Source organism: Neodiprion virginianus, chromosome 4 (assembly GCF_021901495.1).
Source record: "Neodiprion virginianus isolate iyNeoVirg1 chromosome 4, iyNeoVirg1.1, whole genome shotgun sequence".
Lineage (NCBI taxonomy): Eukaryota > Metazoa > Arthropoda > Insecta > Hymenoptera > Diprionidae > Neodiprion > Neodiprion virginianus.
In genome coordinates, this window is record NC_060880.1 from 37,472,053 (window position 1) to 37,491,552 (window position 19,500).

At 39.8% G+C, this 19,500-nt stretch overlaps 1 protein-coding gene across 1 annotated transcript in view; it reads left to right on the forward strand.

Annotated features, from left to right (window-relative positions):
* Positions 1-19,500, forward strand: part of LOC124301809 (adenylate cyclase type 6) — a 98,613-nt gene that overhangs the window by 21,410 nt on the left and 57,703 nt on the right. The window contains exons 3-6 of the mRNA XM_046757243.1: positions 1,129-1,416; positions 2,949-3,107; positions 12,616-12,829; positions 13,609-13,946. Coding sequence (XP_046613199.1) covers positions 1,129-1,416; positions 2,949-3,107; positions 12,616-12,829; positions 13,609-13,946 — 999 coding nt within the window. The remainder of the gene's footprint in view (positions 1-1,128; positions 1,417-2,948; positions 3,108-12,615; positions 12,830-13,608; positions 13,947-19,500) is intronic.

Below are 19,500 nucleotides of genomic sequence, written 5' to 3' on the forward strand. Positions count from 1 at the left end.
TAATTCCAAGTCCGGTCTGCAAACTCCTGCGAAACGTCATGTGTCGCGGAATATTTAACCGATCTCGAGTCAAGCGTGAAGTTGTAATGTAATATCAAGTCTTGAAAGACCGAGCACTGTAAAGCTGCGGCCGTTTCACGGACCTCTTGTTCAACCTACTTGATACGTACGAAGTGGCAGTCTTTCAACTTTTCACAAAAGTTGCGTGGATTCATGAACTTTGTGTGATTCTCGACACCGAACTATACTACCGGTGCCTTCATGATTCCTGAACAAAAATAATACCCACAAAAGCTACTCGACTGAGTGAACGCCATTCAGTCGAGAGTCAAAGGGTTGTGGTTTCGGATTTTACACTCCAGAGTTCGCTCGTCTGCGACATAATCGAAAGTAAATAACGCCGTCGAAGCGTTCGGCCAAGGGTGGAAAAACCGATTAATCCGTATCACAATTTTTTTCAATTGCAATCCGTTGAACCGACCCTCAACATCTGTTTGATCTACGTTTACATCGAGGATAGGTATGGAGGACATGCAAGTTCATACGTTGATGAATGGACGAACTGTGTTCCTATTCATAGCTTTTTCCCTCTTGACCTGCAGTTGAATCAAACAGAAATAAGTACTCTTAAGGGAAAAGTACGACGCTGAAACTCTGCAAAGTGTACTATAAGGTGCACCGTTTGTGATCACTGTATCAGTTTTGGCAGCCTTTAGAAAATTCTGCATGTATTTATTAACTTGACCTTGAATCTCTTGATTCGCTCGATTCACGACTGAATTCCGACTCGGAGGAAGGTCTGGACTGCACAAGTTTTCAGTATAGATACTCGGTACAAGGTTTACGCTTTGTTCCTTACACCATTTGTGGCGGTAACCTCGGCTTGGGCGTGATAAATACGACCACAACTGGTAGCAGGGTACCAAGGTGACCAGAACCGGTAGATCTAACCCTATTGGCGAAAACCACCACCGCCTCTTTGACGTGACATAATCGCGATGTTCGAGTTGTATATAACACATTGCTCGAGTATCACGCGGGCAGATCGCAAGCGAGATACTCGCGTGGCTCGAGCCCGTAGAAAAACGTGGCTAATTTATACGTACGAAATATGAATTTGCAATTCAGGGCGAACTTCAGGGCGCCGTTGGACACGGCAGGACTGGCGGAGGTGGATCCAAGACCACGAGGAGATGGACCAGCCTTCGGCAACACGTGACGCACGGCGCCATGTCCGATGGTTCGAAACCGGCCATCGAGCTGCTTCTCGACCCTCCCCAACAATCGAGGCCTGGAACACCCGGCTCTCAGCCACACTCGCCAAACACACCGAGGACGCCTCACACTCCGGTACGGAAGTCCAATTGGGAGGTTATAGAACACTTCACTGGAGCCCCGAGGCCTTCCATCGTCACGGTGAGTCGTTTTTTAGGAAATGAAATGTTATACGCTGCCCTGTGTCGATATGCACGTCTCTTCGACCGCGACGAAAGGAGGGACGAGAATCGTTTCAAAACTGATGCTTCGGATGAGGGATGCTCCTTTTATCTCGCAAGGAAAGGGTACCCCAGGTCGATATCTCCGATCCCATTTCTTTTGCAATATGTTAGAGTAGAGTGAAAAATAAGCGACACGTCATTTTTTTATCTGCCATTAAACAGGTTAACGGGGTGAAACCAGCCCCCATAGTGCGGCATGTCAAAAGGCGATTTGACAGTTTCACCCGCAGGAATGTAGCATTTTTTAAATCAATACAACTGGAAAAGTTTTCTCATAACAAGAAATGAAAGATGTAGTTTTCTGAATTGAAAAGAAAACAGCCGTATCGCCTCTTAACATGCCTTACTTTGGAGGCTGGTTTCACCCCCTTAACGTCTTCAATGGCATATAAAAAAAATATGTGTCGCTTAGTTTTTAGTCTACTGTAACATATTACAAATGACATGAAATCGGAGAGATCGATCTGGGATATATTCCTTGTCAGTCTTGACCCGATCAATGAACTTTCAAATACCTCACCGGCAGCTATTGAAAGTCCTATCACACTCTCCAATATAGGTGGACGGCCGTTTGATGCTGCTGGAGAAAATTTTCCACCTCTCTTATGAGCCTGTTTATATCTTGATGACATATCCAATTTTCGTTGATTTTTATATGTACCAAGTTACTACGAATGTGGAAAAAATTCGCAGCCACTAATTTGCTTTTCAGGGTTTCCTCTCACGTTTTTGGGGAGGTGAAAATGAATTATTATGACGAGTACTCACGGCTGGTGGAAGAAGTTTATCCTACAATGTAAATGTTTTTTGCTTGTTCTTCTTACTCTTCTTTTTCACTTCCTACATTCTTTTCATCCGGTGGTTATCAGTCATATTTGATGACAGCTCGAAACGTTGGAACGATCGCCAGTAATACATTTATTTCACTCTCTCTCTCTCTCTCTCTCTTTCCTGTCTCTTTCCGGAGGTTGGTACGTGACACTCCAGATCACATTTATTTTCATGAGCTCCTTTTTCACGCTGGCAGATTTTGAATGTTTCATTGTTACAGGGTTCAGAGTCACAGTTTTCCGCTCCCTCAATTCTCTCTTTCAAAAATGTTGTTTGTCATCAACCACCGAACACGGCAACCGCTTTTCATTTTCGGAAGTGTGAATCTCGACTTTTTTCATCGACTTAACCGACCGTTCTACGACAACAACACCAACAATTGTCGGACCCGTAACAATCCTCCAGTTCTCCAAATGGGACCGGAAGTGGCGACACACGAAGCGTCGACGCTCGCCTAATTGGCCATCATCGACAAGGTGCAACAGCGGGGAATTCGATAATCGATCAAGCGACGTAGCGCATGGTTGACTCATTGGCACAATATCGAGCGTATCGGTCGTTCACTCGACCGTGAAACACCCGCCATTGTGTTTAATACAAAATCTCGATCTGTTGCAGGTTGGACGAGGATCGGAAGTCGGAGTCGGACTGTCAAGTGACAGGGACGCGATCATGGAGGCAGCTGTCAACGCCGGGATGACACGAAGAAGGCCTCGATGTGGCCTCAGTCGTTTTCTCAGCGCTCTCTGTGCCTCTCATCGATTCAGAAACCTCCAGGTTAGATACTCTATTTGAATACGGACCACTCTGGTGCAATTCTGGTGACCAGCTGCAGCACCACGCGAATTTATTGTCCCTCTAACGATCAAAATTACACGGTTCAATTACCGGCGGAAATTCCCGTACTATGCGGCATTGTCCAATTTCCGTGCCTTGATGCTTTCTATGGACATCGCACCTACGAGAAAATAGTTTATTTTTTGTTAACAATTACGTATTTTTGACTGCGGCGGAATAAATGGTTCGTTATTATTATCATCAGATTTTAGTTACGCCACATACGGTTTTTTGACTCTTAACAAATTTTTATCGATCATTAATCAGCTGAAAAAAAATTTAATGATAATAACTTACAAAACATTTGTTCCATCATATCCAAATGTACGTTTTTTAACAGTAAATATGTTCTTTTCTCAATGTGGCCTGGAGAATTATTGTATAATGCTTAAGATATTTGCTATTGTTGTTGATATAATTTCTTCGGTGATTGATAGGCTTTTAAAGATGCGCGGAACGTATAGCTGGGTCAAAAATGAGCCGAATCAAAAAGATAACAGAACGAGAGTTAAATTTGACAAATGAAGCTGATTCAGATAAAAATGTTTCATCACTGAATTTCAATTGTGAACACCTTGTTATTAACCAAGCACAGAGTATTACCACATTATTCGAAAATTTTTATCCGTCGATAATTAGTTTACTTTTATTGGCAAACGAATTCTCTACAAATTGTCCGATAAAATTCCTTTCTTGAGTTCGTCAGTTTGCAAAGCAGAAAATAAAAATAAAAATACAAAAAACACGAAGAAAAATCCGATACATATACAATCGTAATAACTGGCAGATGTTAAGCTTGCTATTGAACAAGAAATACGTTATCGTTGATCACAATTTAGCTTCGACGATCTGGACAGAATTTCTTTACAAATCAAATCTTAATGAGATAAAAGAATAATGAGATTTCTGTAAAGTCGTTAAAATAATGAGTTACTGTTTCGAATAGTCGAATCTCAATGTTTTAAAATTTTTTCTACCATCAGAAAAAACTGTTTTTAATTGAATATTAAAGCTAGATTAGCTTCACCGACACTGTTTATAAGCTCTGTTTTGTCACGTCTTTGTTTCAACGCCTCATCAACATGACCGTATAAACCCCGTACATCCTTAAGGTACTTTTTATCCTTGTTTTAACGGAGTTTCGAGGGTTTGTAGTCGATTCGGGGGAAATGCCCGACTGACGTCGATAACCGGCGAAGATAGATGGATGTAATTAATTACTCGGCTATTCTCCGATACTCGATACCTTGTACGTTTGGAACACCGTCTCGATCCTTGTAGGTACTTGGAAAGTTTGCGAATTGGAAAGGGATGGATTACAACAGTTCGCCATTCGACTGTCTTCGAATAACCCACCCTGTTTACCCTCCGTTCTCCCAACGTTTCTAAATCTTTCTTTCCCAACTTTTTCGACAAACGCGTTGCGCAGCCTCCGCCGAAAAGTTCTTCCCTCGATTTCGGTGGAAAAATATCTCATGCATAACGTATCCGAGCTTCGACCATTTGTTGAGTTATCCTTTTATTTTATTTTTATTTTTAATTTTTTTTTTTTTTTTTCTCTTTACAATCATTTCTCTTCCACTCAGAGATCATGAAATTTCTATGAAATCTGTCCGATACTCCTGAGAATCGCGCGTTGGCCGGAGGAATAAAAAGAAGAAGAAATCGTTGGTTACGATCGAGAAAAATATCGTCTACGCCTTGATTATTTCATGGCAAAAGTTCGCTCGGAGGATGCACGGAGGGAGATGAAATCATTTATATAAATACAAGAACCCCTTTTCTACGGTAGCGCAAAATCACTGACTCGTCAAGTTTTCCCCTGCAATTTTAAGCCGCTTTCAATCATCCCGCTTCACACAGGCCTCGTGGCTGAGATTTTCAAAAAATATGGGGTAATTGGTATGATCGCAAGTTCGAAGGAGGAAGATGAAAATTAGAGAAATGAACGAAGGGATCCAACCGCGGCGCCATTGAAATTTGCTTTTTCATCGAACCGCACGAATATACATACGAGATGAGGATTAAGGAGGATTTCAGTATTCCTTTTCCGTCTTCGACCGACTGTCTTTGTCACTGACTGACTGACTGACTGGCATTGAAACGTGACGCGAGTTTAATGTCGTAGATTCGAGTCGCGTAGAGTTAACTCACCGCGAGGATAATATCATCTTTAGGCACGGTAGAGGCTTCTTCCGAAGGAAATGAAAAATTCACCCACATCCACATACTCACACACGCACGCTTTATGTAACACACTTTCACCCGCAAGTTCGGAGGGTTCAACTGGGTGTTCGCAATGGTTTCCATCCCACTCCTGTCACCTCGCTCTGCTAGGTACAAGGACTTCCCTTTCGGTCCCATCCAACCAGCTATAACCGACGAGTATCGCACTAGGGATTCTGCTGGAAAAGCGGAGGAAAAACGGAGGGTCAGAAAAGGTTGAAAAGCAAAAAAAAAAAAAAAACAAGAAGTTTTTACTCCCGTCACGGTGATAAATGTCTATATTTAATTCATCAACCGCCGTCAAGCTTGTCTCGTCAAACATTTTACAACATGATATCGTAATACGATCGAAGTCACTTTTGAACCGAAACATTTTTAAGGTGCGTAGGTTTTGCAAGATAGAAACAACCAATCGTCGTAGGATTTGTCAAATTTTTCAAATTCTTGTTCAATTTCCAACTCAATGATTAAACCTAACCCAACATCTGTTATCGATTCCATTATCGGGTGCAACCGATGTGTGTGCATCAAGCAACTTCTTTATACGATGCTTAGATTGATTCAGCACTCAGCATTGAGGCTGCGCTGGAAACGATAAAATCCTCTGAATATCCTTGGAATTCATACGATCAGCATCTCCGATCATTATTTCCTTGCGGGTGAAATGCTGCACTTTTTTCCCATCCCATCGGCAGCTCATGGTGTGTACAGAAAGCCGGCTGGTATTATTACACGTTTCCATGGTGATTCGGTATCGAGTGTTGTACTTGGCTAAAGGCTATTCATGATAAGGCAACTTTTTTCACACGTATCCGCCGGCTTCTTTATCAGTTGTTACGATAAAATCGAATTTTATATCCTGTGTATTTTATATATGTACGTATGTATGAAAAAAAGTGAAAGAGAAACTGTGTTATTATCGACCGATGCTGAATAGCGTATTAAACACGCCCTTGCAAAATATTCATTTTACGTTCGTAATATTTTCGATTCGACGATTCGGCGGTTTTTAAAATTCATCGGGATCGTTTCTCATTCAAATTATCTCGAACTTTCGAACCGACGGGTGAATCTAAAAACTACCGTATATTTCTTATTATTTATCGGTTAGGTTCAGGGAACGTTTTCCAAGTATATCGAGCTATCAGGTTTTTCGCACGGTAAAGCGACGGTCGTCGAAGCAAGAGTTCCTCAAACACAGGGTTCACGGGACTTTCTTTCTCCTCTCTACCGTGAAAAAGTTTGGCGATTCCGTTGGTTAAAACGCGCTTTCAAAAAATTCACATCGGAGGTAAAAGTTTAAAAAAAGAATTCAAAAAGTTCTGATTTGGTAGTAAGACAAGCAAGCACGAGGTGCGCGGGCGCGTAATGTAATTCCAAGTGCAGAAAACTCACTCGAGCAGCTAATTTTAGCCCGCATTTGATACCTAACCTTACTTTTTTAAAATTTATCACGAGTCGAATATACGTACTCGTTCCTCGCGATTCGGTCGATTTGCTGTTAAACTTGGGTATAATAATTTTTGTATAAGTGGGCTTCACGCACGATCTACCTTACCGACCGTGTACTCAAATGCTCGAATACTCGGTCGGTAAGGTAGATCGGACCATAACCCCTCTTATATATTTACTTTCGTCGCTCGAAAAAGGAAGACGATAAAAATTTGAAATTATTCTGTTAGGTTTTAATTTCTTTGGCATCGTCAGAGGCGTAAAGACTTTTCACCTTTCAGAACCCGGTTATAGTGCGAACTTCGTATTTTTACTAACCCGAAGTCTGAGCTAATTGTAATTCCGACGAGGACTCCTCGAGAAACAGAGAGAGAGAGAGAGAGAGAGAGAGACTCGTTTAATTAAAGAAGCCTGGGGCGTCTCCAGAGATCAGCCTAGTCATTTAGTCACGTGTTCATAACTTCGCCAAGCTATCGCGGTTATAAAACCGGTCTCGTTTCCCTTCGGAAATTGGCTAAACGGGAGCTTATTCGGCTTATGCATACACGCGAACGTCCGCAGCACTCTCTCATCGTCTTCCGTTGGTTTAACCGATTTCATACATGAATCGAAATTGGCTTCGGCCTGTATAACAGCCAATCCGTCCGTGAACAGATTAGCCCAGAACCAATATTCGGACCAAATGTAGCCGACGCATGTTTCCGGATGAGAGCACAGAACTTCACCAAAAGTCACGCCACAGTTATCCCTCTATTCGATAAAATCTGCTTCAACTATTCTAAGCTTCTCGATTATTATGTTCTTTTTTTATTTTTTTTTTTTTTTTTCACCTTCAGCGAGGTTTCATCAATTCGCGCAAAAAGCCGGGCAAATTATGAATTCAATTTTTTCACCTCGCTGTTCGCGAATTGCAGCCTTCTCTGTACATCAAGGTAACGTCGTTTTTTATTTAATCCCACTCTATGAACCCTAGACCGATAACCGGGGGATGAAAAAAACACCCTACGCCAACTTTTTTGACTCGATATACCGACCGTAATTCAATTTCATTATTCGAGTGAAAAAAACCTCCTTGGCCCACGTGACTCGTTATCACCCCATTACCGGGACAGGCAAAAACCAAAAAAAAAAACGAAATAATGTTACCGTTTTAGAATTAACCGAAGCTGCATTTGTTCAATATTCATTTCCCGTCTGTTCGTTTTACTGAACTTCGTTCCGACCGTGTTGGAAATCTACGATAAATTATCCTCAAGGGTTTCGAGAATCCTTTTTAGTGCCGTAAGCTTCGATGCATCGCCCAATAAATACAATCGTCGAATAAAGTGCAGAATTTCGAATGCAGACGGGGTTGAATATAATCTGCGTACATGCTTGCTGGAAAGTTTTCTGATGCACGTGATGGTCGAGGTTGTTTAATTGTACAGTTTGCCGAGTGACTCGGAGTCACGCCACGAGTATAAAAGCGGTCGAAGGACCGAGGATAACAACAATTTTATCTAAACCGTACGACTCACAATCAGCGGCGAGATTCGATCCCCTTATCGGGATTTCCAGAGGCATATAATGCGATAAAAGCCATGTCAAAAAAAAAAATTAATAAAAAAATAAGTAAAAAATGTCCGAATCTTCTTTCGGAGTTAATCCAATTCTGATTTCGTAACCTCCTAGCAAAATTCCGCGTTTCAAGTAACGTCAATGTTTCGTACCAGCCGTGAAGAAAATTAATCCGTCTCTAAACAGCGCGGATTTGGTTGTCCAACTACCATGAAACCCGGCGTTTATCGTCACCGGATAAGAGAGACGATTTACTCAAGTCTCCTCCAGTTTCCTCCAGTTTTCGCTAACGCGAGCAAAAATTCACTCATCACTTTCTCCTCTTCACTGTTCCGCAGTCGTCGTACCCTCGATTATCATTTTATCCCTCTTGGCGAACTTTTGTCTCGTGGTTTTAGAGGAAATCTACCAAGACAAATAGCATAACTTTTATAACTTCGCTGCGGAGAGCGGCGTCGCGATTGCGGTTCGAAATTTGTTGTACTTAATTATAATAACTATTTCGTCGTAAGGAAATAATAATGAAACTTTGAAAAGTTGACAATTATTCTAAATCACTCCAAACGTTTCTCTGCTTTGATCGATCATCGGTGCGGAATTTTGAAAGCCCGTACGAACGGTAATCATTAAAAGTTCTCAGGATTAACATTTTCTTTACGGAGTTTCGATAAGTTTTATGAAACATCGTTGTTAAGGGGAGTAGACAGCGAAAATAGGACAATAATGGGATAAAATTCAAATGACATTTGCGAAGAACTGAAACAACGTGCATAAATTTTCTTTTTTACAACGTTTTTATTGGAGTTTCGGTTATAAAATTCAGCCGTCTGAGTTTCAGAAATATAAATTATTAAGAGAGATGTAGACGGATAAAGCAGAGTACGTGTCTCAGGTGCTGCTCCATTATTGCCACGATCTCGAGTGAATGGTTACAGTTTTGGACAATTTTCAAGCGCCATTCTCTTCGTGGGATGTTCCTCCAGAGACTGGACCAAATTTTTTTTAAATAACACAAGAACTAAAAAAAATGGCAACAATAATGAACGAATTTTTTTACACAAACGCTGGTTCGGTTTGTAGTGAAAGTTGATATCTTCGTTGTAGAAAAAAAATCAAGGCGACATGTCAAAGCGTTTTTGAATTATCGCAGAAAAACTAATGACAAACGTTGTTTAGAAAAAAACACGTGTATACATATTTATGAATATGTACCACACCCGAACGCACATTTTTCTTCAACGCTCAATATCTTGCTTTATTATTATTATTTTTTTACGGTCAACACTGATTTTCATCCACAAAAATGTGACAAACGATTTAGAAATATGAAAATTTGCATGTGTTTGTTCGGTAGTTTATAAAGACGAATTGAATTTTGATCAAATTTTCAGCCGTTGAAGCTTTCTTAGCCCCCTGAGCACAATTTTGCGAATTTTCCAGTTTTTCTTCCGCGAAAATTTTTCAAAAAAATTGTATCAACAGAATACACAAAAAGAAAAAACGTAAAAATTGTAAATTTTTCGCTGACCAGTCACGTCAAAGCTATCTTACGCCAATTAGATTATTCACACCGAAATATTGTCCGAAAAGTATAAATTTTTTCTTATTCTTACTCTTAAGATAGTTTTTCGCAATGAGAAATATGCTCCGTAGTCCGTGTCTGTAAAATAAAAGAAGGCGAGTCACGCTCTGATTCGCGATAATTTATCAGAGCGCGAGAATTCGGAGGAGTGATAAATATACAAACTTTTCGCTGTATAAAAACGAAACTGTGCAAAGAGAAACGACGGAATTCTCACTCGATGTCTAGAAAAGCGAGGAACCTTGGCATTGCAGCGATTCAATTTACAGGGTTTCCTATTCAGAGGTCCGCGAATCTCTGCCGAAGGATGCGGAAAACTTGGTCGTCTAATTTCGTACCCCCCTTTGCTTTCCTCCCTCGACGAGCAACGTAAACGCGAAAATAATTGAATCGCTTATTTGAGAAGCCGGATAAAACGCGGCCGCCGCCTCCCAATCAATTATTTGCCCAAGGCTGATTCGGATCGCCGCTTGCAGCCTTTTATTTATACACACATATATATACATACATATTTTCCCGTTATATATATAATATATATATATATATATATACACACAAACGACGATTTGTATAAACGAGAATAGAAAGATTAACAGAAGAGAAATAATCAGGAGTCGGTGTGACTGAAACGGAAAGTAAATAAAAAAAAGGTGAATTCTCCGGAAAACGCGGAAGAAGAATCCGACTCGGAAAAATAAGGGTACGCAAAATAGGTTCCGAAATCATTCCCGGGAATTTTTGAGCCGCGGAAGGCGTCTCGACGTCTGGCGTCGTCTGCCGGAAAGTCTGCAACAATATAGATATATCTAGCGATTATGCGAGGGGGGGGGGGGGGGGGGGGGGGCGGATAATTTTACCTTCTTTGATATTCGCGGGTGGGGGCGGAGTCGGACAGAATCCGATAAAAGGCGAGGGCTCGTTTTTTTTTTTTTGTTTTCATCAGCTTAAGCCCTGGATGGAAACACCGAAATCCCGTTTCTCCCCGTCCCATCCACCGAATAATATGCGCAAACGCGTTCGTCTATTCATTCGGTTTATCCCGCTCGGATTGACTCAAGGATCAATTTGCATGAAGATCGTATTATATTCCCGTATATTACACACCTTGTATTATACGTGTAAATAATTATTCATACTGGAAAATATTTGTCTAGCTTATATCAGCGTAAATTCAACAATTTTTTTTTAGCAAAATGAATGTCGCTGAAAGGACGGCTGCTGGGTATTGTTAGTGTTGAAAGGAAAAAAAAAACATAATCTCGACGCCGATTTATTACACGTTCTTTGGCTCTCGTATAATCGAGTGCGAAAATGATAGTAATTCTATACAAGTACGGAAATCTCTCTCAGAGAGGATGAATATTTGCCGTCCCTTCGGCATCAGTCGAGATCTTTCGTAATTCACTCTATTTTACGCTGTCGTCAAGCGGGGCCTAAAAAACAAGCTGACATTGAGTAGTATTAGATTTAGCGAAGTGCGAAAGTCGGGTTTCGCATCGTGGATACGACCGGGCGCCAGGCGTCTACAGTCTAGACGTTCGCCTCTCATCTCGCCGATGGGTTTGGGAAAATGAACGTACAGTATTCGATACATGTATCTAGTACCTACATACACAGCAGGTTGAAACAGGGCTCCGAGTATCGCTTGACCAAGATCGGAAATGTTTTTAACCCCATCGCCAAATTCCAGCTAATAAAATTACTGTCACGATCAGTTTGCAATTCGCTTGTAACGTCTTGCAAATTGTGCAGCGATTGCGAGGAGATTAAAGGAGATATACAAAAATTGAGGTAGATCGTTTTTTTTTTTTTTGCTTCTGTAATGTTTGAACGGAGGTTGAGAAAATCCTCGAAAGCTCTTAAAAATTGCTGCACCGAATTTAACCTAATTTTATGCTAAATGAAATTGATATTCTTATTGCAGAGCTACTGGATAAAATATCATTACGACAATCTTGTATTTATTTTAATCTGAAAACTAAGAGAGCTGGTTTGCGTTTTTTACGAATTTTCATAGCAATCACGTCAAGGTGTCACTTCTTGTTTTTTTTTTTTTTTTTTTGTTGCAATTTATTGCAACTGATTGATCATCTGGCTTGAAACTTACAAACTACGTAGTCGATCGGATGGACTTTGTTTGCAAATCAAGTTCCTACAAATTACCAGCCAAAATGAATTTTTGCGATATCTCTTCTCGAGCTTCGAAATTAATTGAAAAAATTAAGTATAGCTACATGTATTATGTAAAATCGATAAACTTGTGTACACACCGAATTTATCAAGAAACGCGTTAACGCAATTTCAGGTCCTTCAGACGATTTGTAAAGAATTCAATCGCGAACTAAATTGTTCACTTCCGCCGAATTGAATTTGGACTAACAATGACATTTAGGCGTTTAAAAATCGAAGATAAAAACAAAAATAAAATTCGACCTTGCTCAAACTTGTCATCGTGAGATCAATTTTCATTCGAACTCGTCTATTTTTCACTTATTTTGCGATTTCGAGTCAATCGAAGAGTAAATTTTTACAAAATTTCGAAACATGATCGACTTCGTTATTTCTTTGTGCCATCATTTTCGACCCTCATTGGTGACGTTATCCTTAAAATTTCACGACCCTTTCTTCCAGGTCGAGATGTTGTACCAGCGCTACTTCCTCCGGATGAACCAAAGCAACATGACCCACGTTTTGGGCCTTCTTTCGGGCCTCGCTGTCGCCTTGGGTATCCTCCTGGGCCTCAGTCTGACCTTCGACTCGTCCGATCCGTTCGTAGACCTCCTACAAAAACCCCAACATCTCACTTTGGCTCTGACGCTTATAGCGTGCATCGCCGTCTACGCAGGTGAGTGAAGCTCCTTTGATTTATGACGTTTCGTTACTCGGTAAAATAACCCTCACAAGTTCGTGATCACGAAATCATTCGAGATTCTGTGCTTGAATTCATCTGGACATTATGATGGGTACTTTGTATGATTAATACTCGTTTCGGATCAGCGAACAGCGTGGAAACAAGTAACGTAAATCACGATCACCAAGTGGTACTTTTTATTTATTTTATTAGGATAATAGCCGTACGTTGAGATATTTAGATCTTTTCAAAACACCCAAAAATAGGAGATACCGTGATTAAAAAGAAAAGCTTGAACATCGATGTCTCATTTTGAATTTCTTAAAAATTGGTAGATTCGTTCGATTTCACTTAACGATAGCTGAGTTTCTTCAGAAGACTATTTGAAACGAAGCGTCACAATACCGAAGCTTTCGTTTACAACACCGCTGCTTCTTCTTTATTTTACATAACTTGACAAATACTCGATGCATGAAATCCCATCCCATCGTTCTCTCGAGAGAATTGACAAAAAGTATCGTTTTTTCATCAACCAGCCTTCCCAAACTCCACTCTGCAATAAAACCCCGTAAAGGATCCTGCAGCTCTTTTTGCATTCTCGTTGTTGTACTCATCCTGTATTCCATTCTGTATCCTTGTAAACAAGGCGGCTGGAAATATCCGTCGGAAGTGGAAACGGATGCAGCTGAATCCAATGAGGCGACATCCGGATCTCCGTTCTGCAGTTCTTCGAATGATAAAATAACTTCGTCCGTTTCTCATCCCTTACGCAGGACTCGTCGCTGCCATTTCGAGGCCGGGAATGAACGAGGTCTGGCTTGCCGGCATCAGCGCCGCCGTTCTGGCGACCCTTCTCGCCCTCCAGGTGTCCTTGGGCTTGCACCTCGCCTACCCCAAGGGATCGCTCGACTCGGAGGCCGTGGAGGACACCTACAGCCTGGGAGGTCCACTGGCCATCGCCTGGGCGGCCTGCTTCTTCATTTACATGGCCTACGCACTTTTGCCGATAAGACTGAGGCACGCCTGCATCGCCGGCATACTTTTCTCCCTCGCTCATTTTATAAGCGTGCTTCTGATGTATCGACATGATTATCCGGCCTTCGTCTCTCAGGTGAGTGCGTTGACTCACTTTATTCAGATACGCAACAGCGGGTATCAAGGCCATTTCTGGGAACAGATTTCTGTATTGACATTTACCGACCGTTAGCCAAGACACGAACCTTCTTATGGAATCTTCGAGGATTGGAGTTATCTAAACTCTGATCGATAATGTCGGACAACTAAATGATAGGATGTACGATAAAATCAATCACAGAGCGGATAACTCTTACCATCAAATATTGTGGAAAGGGGTTTGTGTCTTGACTATGTGTCGGTAAGCGTCAATATGGGAATCTATATCCAAAACCGGCCTTCTATACTCACTACGTCAACGGCGATTTTCCTCAACTTGCAGCTACTTTTTCTGGAATGGAAAAAAAGAATGGGGGGAAGTAATTAGAATCACCCCGTAACACAAACAATGAGTTAGATTTTGGATAGTAATAATGTATATTCATCTATATCTATCAATAAATTTCAACAATTGAACACATCCTACTTTCTTATTCTATCAGCTTACGAGCTGTAGAAAAAATGCGGCTCAAGCAGTTCGCAATAGATCAGAATTCATTTGTAAATTCAATGACCCATTTTTCGTTACAATTGCGAAAACTGTATGATTTTTCTAATGAAAAAATAGCAGAACCATGTGATTTTCTTACTCATTATTAGATGATAACAAGGTGTTCATACCAGATTGGAATTCAGTGTTTTTAAATTTATTTTCTGGATCGTAGCAACTTTTTTAATATGATGTTTTATAACTTGATCAGAGCTTCAGTTTTCGAACACGGCAAACTTTTATTTAATCACAAACGTTGATCTAACTGCGTTCCATGGATACTAAAAGCGATCCGTCAAATCCTGTAGTTGGAATGAAAATTAATTCCAGACAAATACTGCAACTTTTGATGTACCATCGTTAGATGACATTCTACGTTTTCTCTGTCAACTTTTCGTGAAACACGTTATAAATTTTGTTGAAACTCGACAAAGCGGATGCCTTTGTTAGTCGATTTGAAGCATGAAATTTTCATCCGAATCGACAGACATACGCTGTTCACTTTTGCTTTGCCTGCATTCAGGTGTGTTCAATATAAACGCGGGTGAAAATTAAAGGGTGCAGACGACGAAGCTCGGAACTTTTTTTAGTTTTAAATTTGTATCCTTGTATACTGCGTCAATAACTACGTTTGAATTTGGCAGATCAAAAAAGTATTTGCAAAGCCGGAATCAAGCGTGAAAAATATTTTCCAAAATCGCGGTGCTGTGAAATAAAAAAAAAAAAAAACAAAAACCGCCGATAACGATGATCGCATTACGGTTATTCCGCATATCATACCCACACAGTGTGAACAAGCTGACGGAAAAAACGAGTTGGGCTCACTTCGACGACCGGCAAAAGGATTTTCAACAATTTACTGATCGTCCCTTGGTGTAAAACGTGTCAAGTGACAAAACCAATTACAATTTCGAGCGTCCCTCGCAGCTCCTGCACATCCGCCATCAGGTTCCCCCACGTCCATCTTCTCCCCTCTGTCCCTCGGCAATTTAAATGTTTACATTTACATGTATATTTTGTATGAATATATATGTATATAATCATTTATTATGCATACACGGCCAAGTATCTGAGGAGAAAATAACTTGTAGCCATATAATTTATAAGTGGGCTTACTTTTTTCAAACTTTGTTACCGCTCGTATTTATAATTTCTGCCCCTGAAAAGTTTCAAAAATCTACAATGTAAACAGGCTCGTTTGAATTGAATTGCGAAATTTTTACCTTTCGTATAAAACTTGATTAATTATTGCGTGAAAAACAAGAAACGGAAAGATTCTCTCGGTATCGTTGGTCTGATTCGAATTCTTCGCGAGTCTTGAAAACTTTTTCGTAATACCGCGAGAAATATTGATGTTAACGAAACTTTTTTTACGCGTAGGAAGTTTCAATCTTCGTTTGAAAAATTGAAAATTGTTTTTTTTTTTTTTTTCTTCTTCTTCTTTTCAGCTTAACAATATCAGTGCGCGTAAAGAAATGTAGAAATCGAGGTTTGAAAAACGTCTTCGTGTAATGCGATTTTTTTCTTTTACTTGCAAATTTTGCAGGTACTCAATATTGAGAAGAGTTGAGCTTAATTTACGTATCGCAATCGATGGTAATCGCGAATGTGAAACGTGACCGTTAATTTCTACGGTAGTTTGCCCGTTAATTTGTCAAAAGTTATACACAACTGGCACGTTCGCTGGATCGCCTGATTTTTTTACTCTTGATGAATCACAAGCGAAGTTTTGAAAACGCGATATTATAGGTTCAAGTTATAGGTATAGGTTAATTGACCATGGAAGGTGCAGATGTTATCGCTTCTAATTAGATTGTGTGAGTCAGGAGCGTAGGCGTTATATCCGCGTGCGATATTGCGAATTGTGCGCGAATTTTATCTCGCATCCTCAACGTTCTATTAAACATATAATATACGATCATCAGCAAGAACGGATAGAGATCTGTGGATATCTGTGATTATATTTATCTAAAGCTAACGACTTTTTTTTTTCTTTTGTCAAGGTAATAAGCTAGAAAATTTTCCTATCTCGTTTTCCGAACGATTCATACGAACTCGAAAAACAAGGAATTTTTTTCTCTTTTTTCTCATGCAGGATTAATTCTTCCATATTTCTCTAATCTAGTGAAACAATCACGAGCAAAATTCGCGCTTATTTGTTACTTTAATGTTTTTTCTCGCGATTTTTAATTCCTTTAATTTCCTTTTTCTCACCTTTTTTTTTTTTTTTTTTTTCTCTTCTCATCTTGCCTGCGTCCCATATACTCTGAAATAACACCTTCACTGCGGTAGAGATTAAACGTACAAGTCTCGACTTAATGTAGCCGTTTGGATCGTAAGTTGAGATTCGCGTCCATGCGAGGAGAGATTTATAATCTTGATCTTTTTGTTGAAAATTTTGTTCTCCCTTCTGTTTTTCTCTTACTTTCCGAAATTCTTCTGACGACTGAGAGAAAAAAGAAAAGAAAGAAATACAGTACATCCGCAAAATAATTCTTTAGCTGTTGATTCTTGAAAGTTTTTCGTCTTAGTTTTTTCGTTTATTATCGTGGACTCAAATGATTGCAAATTTCTGATGAATTCGTTACGAATATCCGTTTCCATGTAAATAGTTGGATAAAAAAAAGGTTTTAACTTTCTGTTTCTCCATTCTTTTTTATTTATTTTATTTTTTTTTTTTATTTGCTACTTTTATTAAATTTCTTCGTTATTTTTTCATCCCTAGATTTTTTCTAGTAGTTTTTTTTTTTTTATTGCCAAGAATACGCGCAACACCGTTGACAGGGTTCAGTAATTAATTTCTTGATCCTCGAGATGCAAGACGGTCTTGAGTGATGTCGTAAGGAAAGAAAAAGAATAATAATGAACCAGAAGAGAGAATAAAAATAAAAAAAAAAAAAAGAAAAAATTAAAAGTAAGAAGAGTAAGAAATAAAGGAGAAGGAAAAGAAGAATAAATTAATATTCATCCTGAGGGAAACGAGGCCAGAGATATTTAGTTTGTGTGGATAAAATTAAAAGTCGTCTGCTTGTGTCGACGGAGAGTAAACTATATGTTTATATAGGTATAAAAAAAAATATCCTGCATTCAATTATCTTGCTGCAGGATGTTGAAGTTTAATTAATTTTCTACATTAATGAGGAATAAACCTCTCTATACATTTAACTAATAATTGCAATAATAATTTGCGAGGCGTTCAATTGTAATACGTTTTTCTTCGCAGTGAATTTTAACTGATGAAAATTATTACTTTCTGAACGTAAAATCCGCGTTAACAGAGAAAAATATCCAAATCAGTGTCCAAGGTAAAATCGTTAGCCAGGATCGCGTTTTTGGCCAGAGGGCTCTTATTCTTCCATCGCGGCCAGGCTGCAGATTCCATCAAGCACACGTTTGCACACGCCTCCCGCGAATCGAGACGACATGCAATTTTTCCCTCCCAAAGGGAACGAGCAAAGCTCACGAAACGTGCAGCTCAAACTTCGTTTCGTACGAAGCGGCTTTAACACGCGTAGCGCCGAGCTGCGCGTAAGTGCGTTTGAAATTTCGTTTGATGGTTCGCCGAGTAAGGACCAAAAGTCCGCTCTAACAAATCCCGTTCGCCCCCTAAAGGCAGAAATACCACGGAGGCAGGGACGACGATCAGGAGAGAGAAGAAGAATCCCTTCGGGATCGCTTCTAAAATCCCGTTTACATTTTTTCTATTCCCAGCAAAGCCTTTACTTTCCACCCTTAACAAAGAGCTTTCAGGGCGATATTACGGGGGTTGAAAAATAAATCCTTGACTTTTCACACTTTTTTCCATTTCCTTTTTCATTCGCCAAACGGGTTTCTTTTTATGTTTTTTTTTGCTTTTTTTTTTTGCTTTTTTTGCTTTTTTTTCTCCTTCCTCTTCTTTCGTGCAAGAGACGTGGAATATATATATGCATTCGAACTCTTTCGCGCTGTAATATGCACGATATATGCACTCTTGAGAAGCCGTATATTGTGGAATGATGTAGCCGCGTAACTCGGCATCGATTTCTCCGTCTAATTACTACACTGTAGATACACATGTATGTCGGTAAGCACTCGTGTACACCGTGATGCTTCTCAACGAGGTCAAACTACTCTACTAAATCCCATATACTCGTCTAACATTGAACGTTTCGACTTCAAGAGATAGAATTTTTTCATTCTTAATTTGTTAGCGTGAAACTGTTTACAGGGTTTACAGTTAAGCCATGTGAGAACACGATCTAAACCATATCCGAATTAATATAGATTAAAACATTGGGGTGCAAAGTATTTATTGAAAGACGCCATCTGGTGGCAAGAAATGCGTCGCCGTATCAACCGAATCGCATTTAACATAAACAAACGGCTCGAGACTGGCTATATATAACTTTTGCAAATCTGACTTCAGATTCGTGATCAGCGAGCCAAAGAATCCTATGGCACAAATTTTCATTCGAATCCATTCATCCGTACTCAATCGTGAGTTTTATTTTATTTTTTGCAATATTGTTATTTAAAAAGCTCAAAAAGTACTGAACTGACCAAAGCCAAAATTTAATCGGTTCTAAGTTTGGAAGAACCGCGTAGATTTAGACAAAAATCATTGGAATCCGGTAACTCAAACTCGAGATATTGTCCGACAAAAGAAATTTATAACAAACATACGTTCGTACATAAATACACACAGACGTCCGTCCAAAAATAGTTGAAGGTGAGATGAAACGTCGAGATATAGTGAAAACTCAATTTTTCATTTTTGGGCCGATTAGAATAACTTAATTTTTGTTTTTGAGAACAGAGAAACGAAAAGTTAAAAAGTCGTTATTTCGTCGCATATTTCACGCCACATCAAACTATTACGACGAAACAAGAGGCTGACAAGTTGCACGGATTCTTTCTTGCCTCATATTTCACGCGATCAGCTTAAAGCAATCAGCTGTTGAACCTGAGCGCCGCCATATTGCCTCAGTAACGCCTTTGTTTCTATCTTGCCGCAACTCGGTTT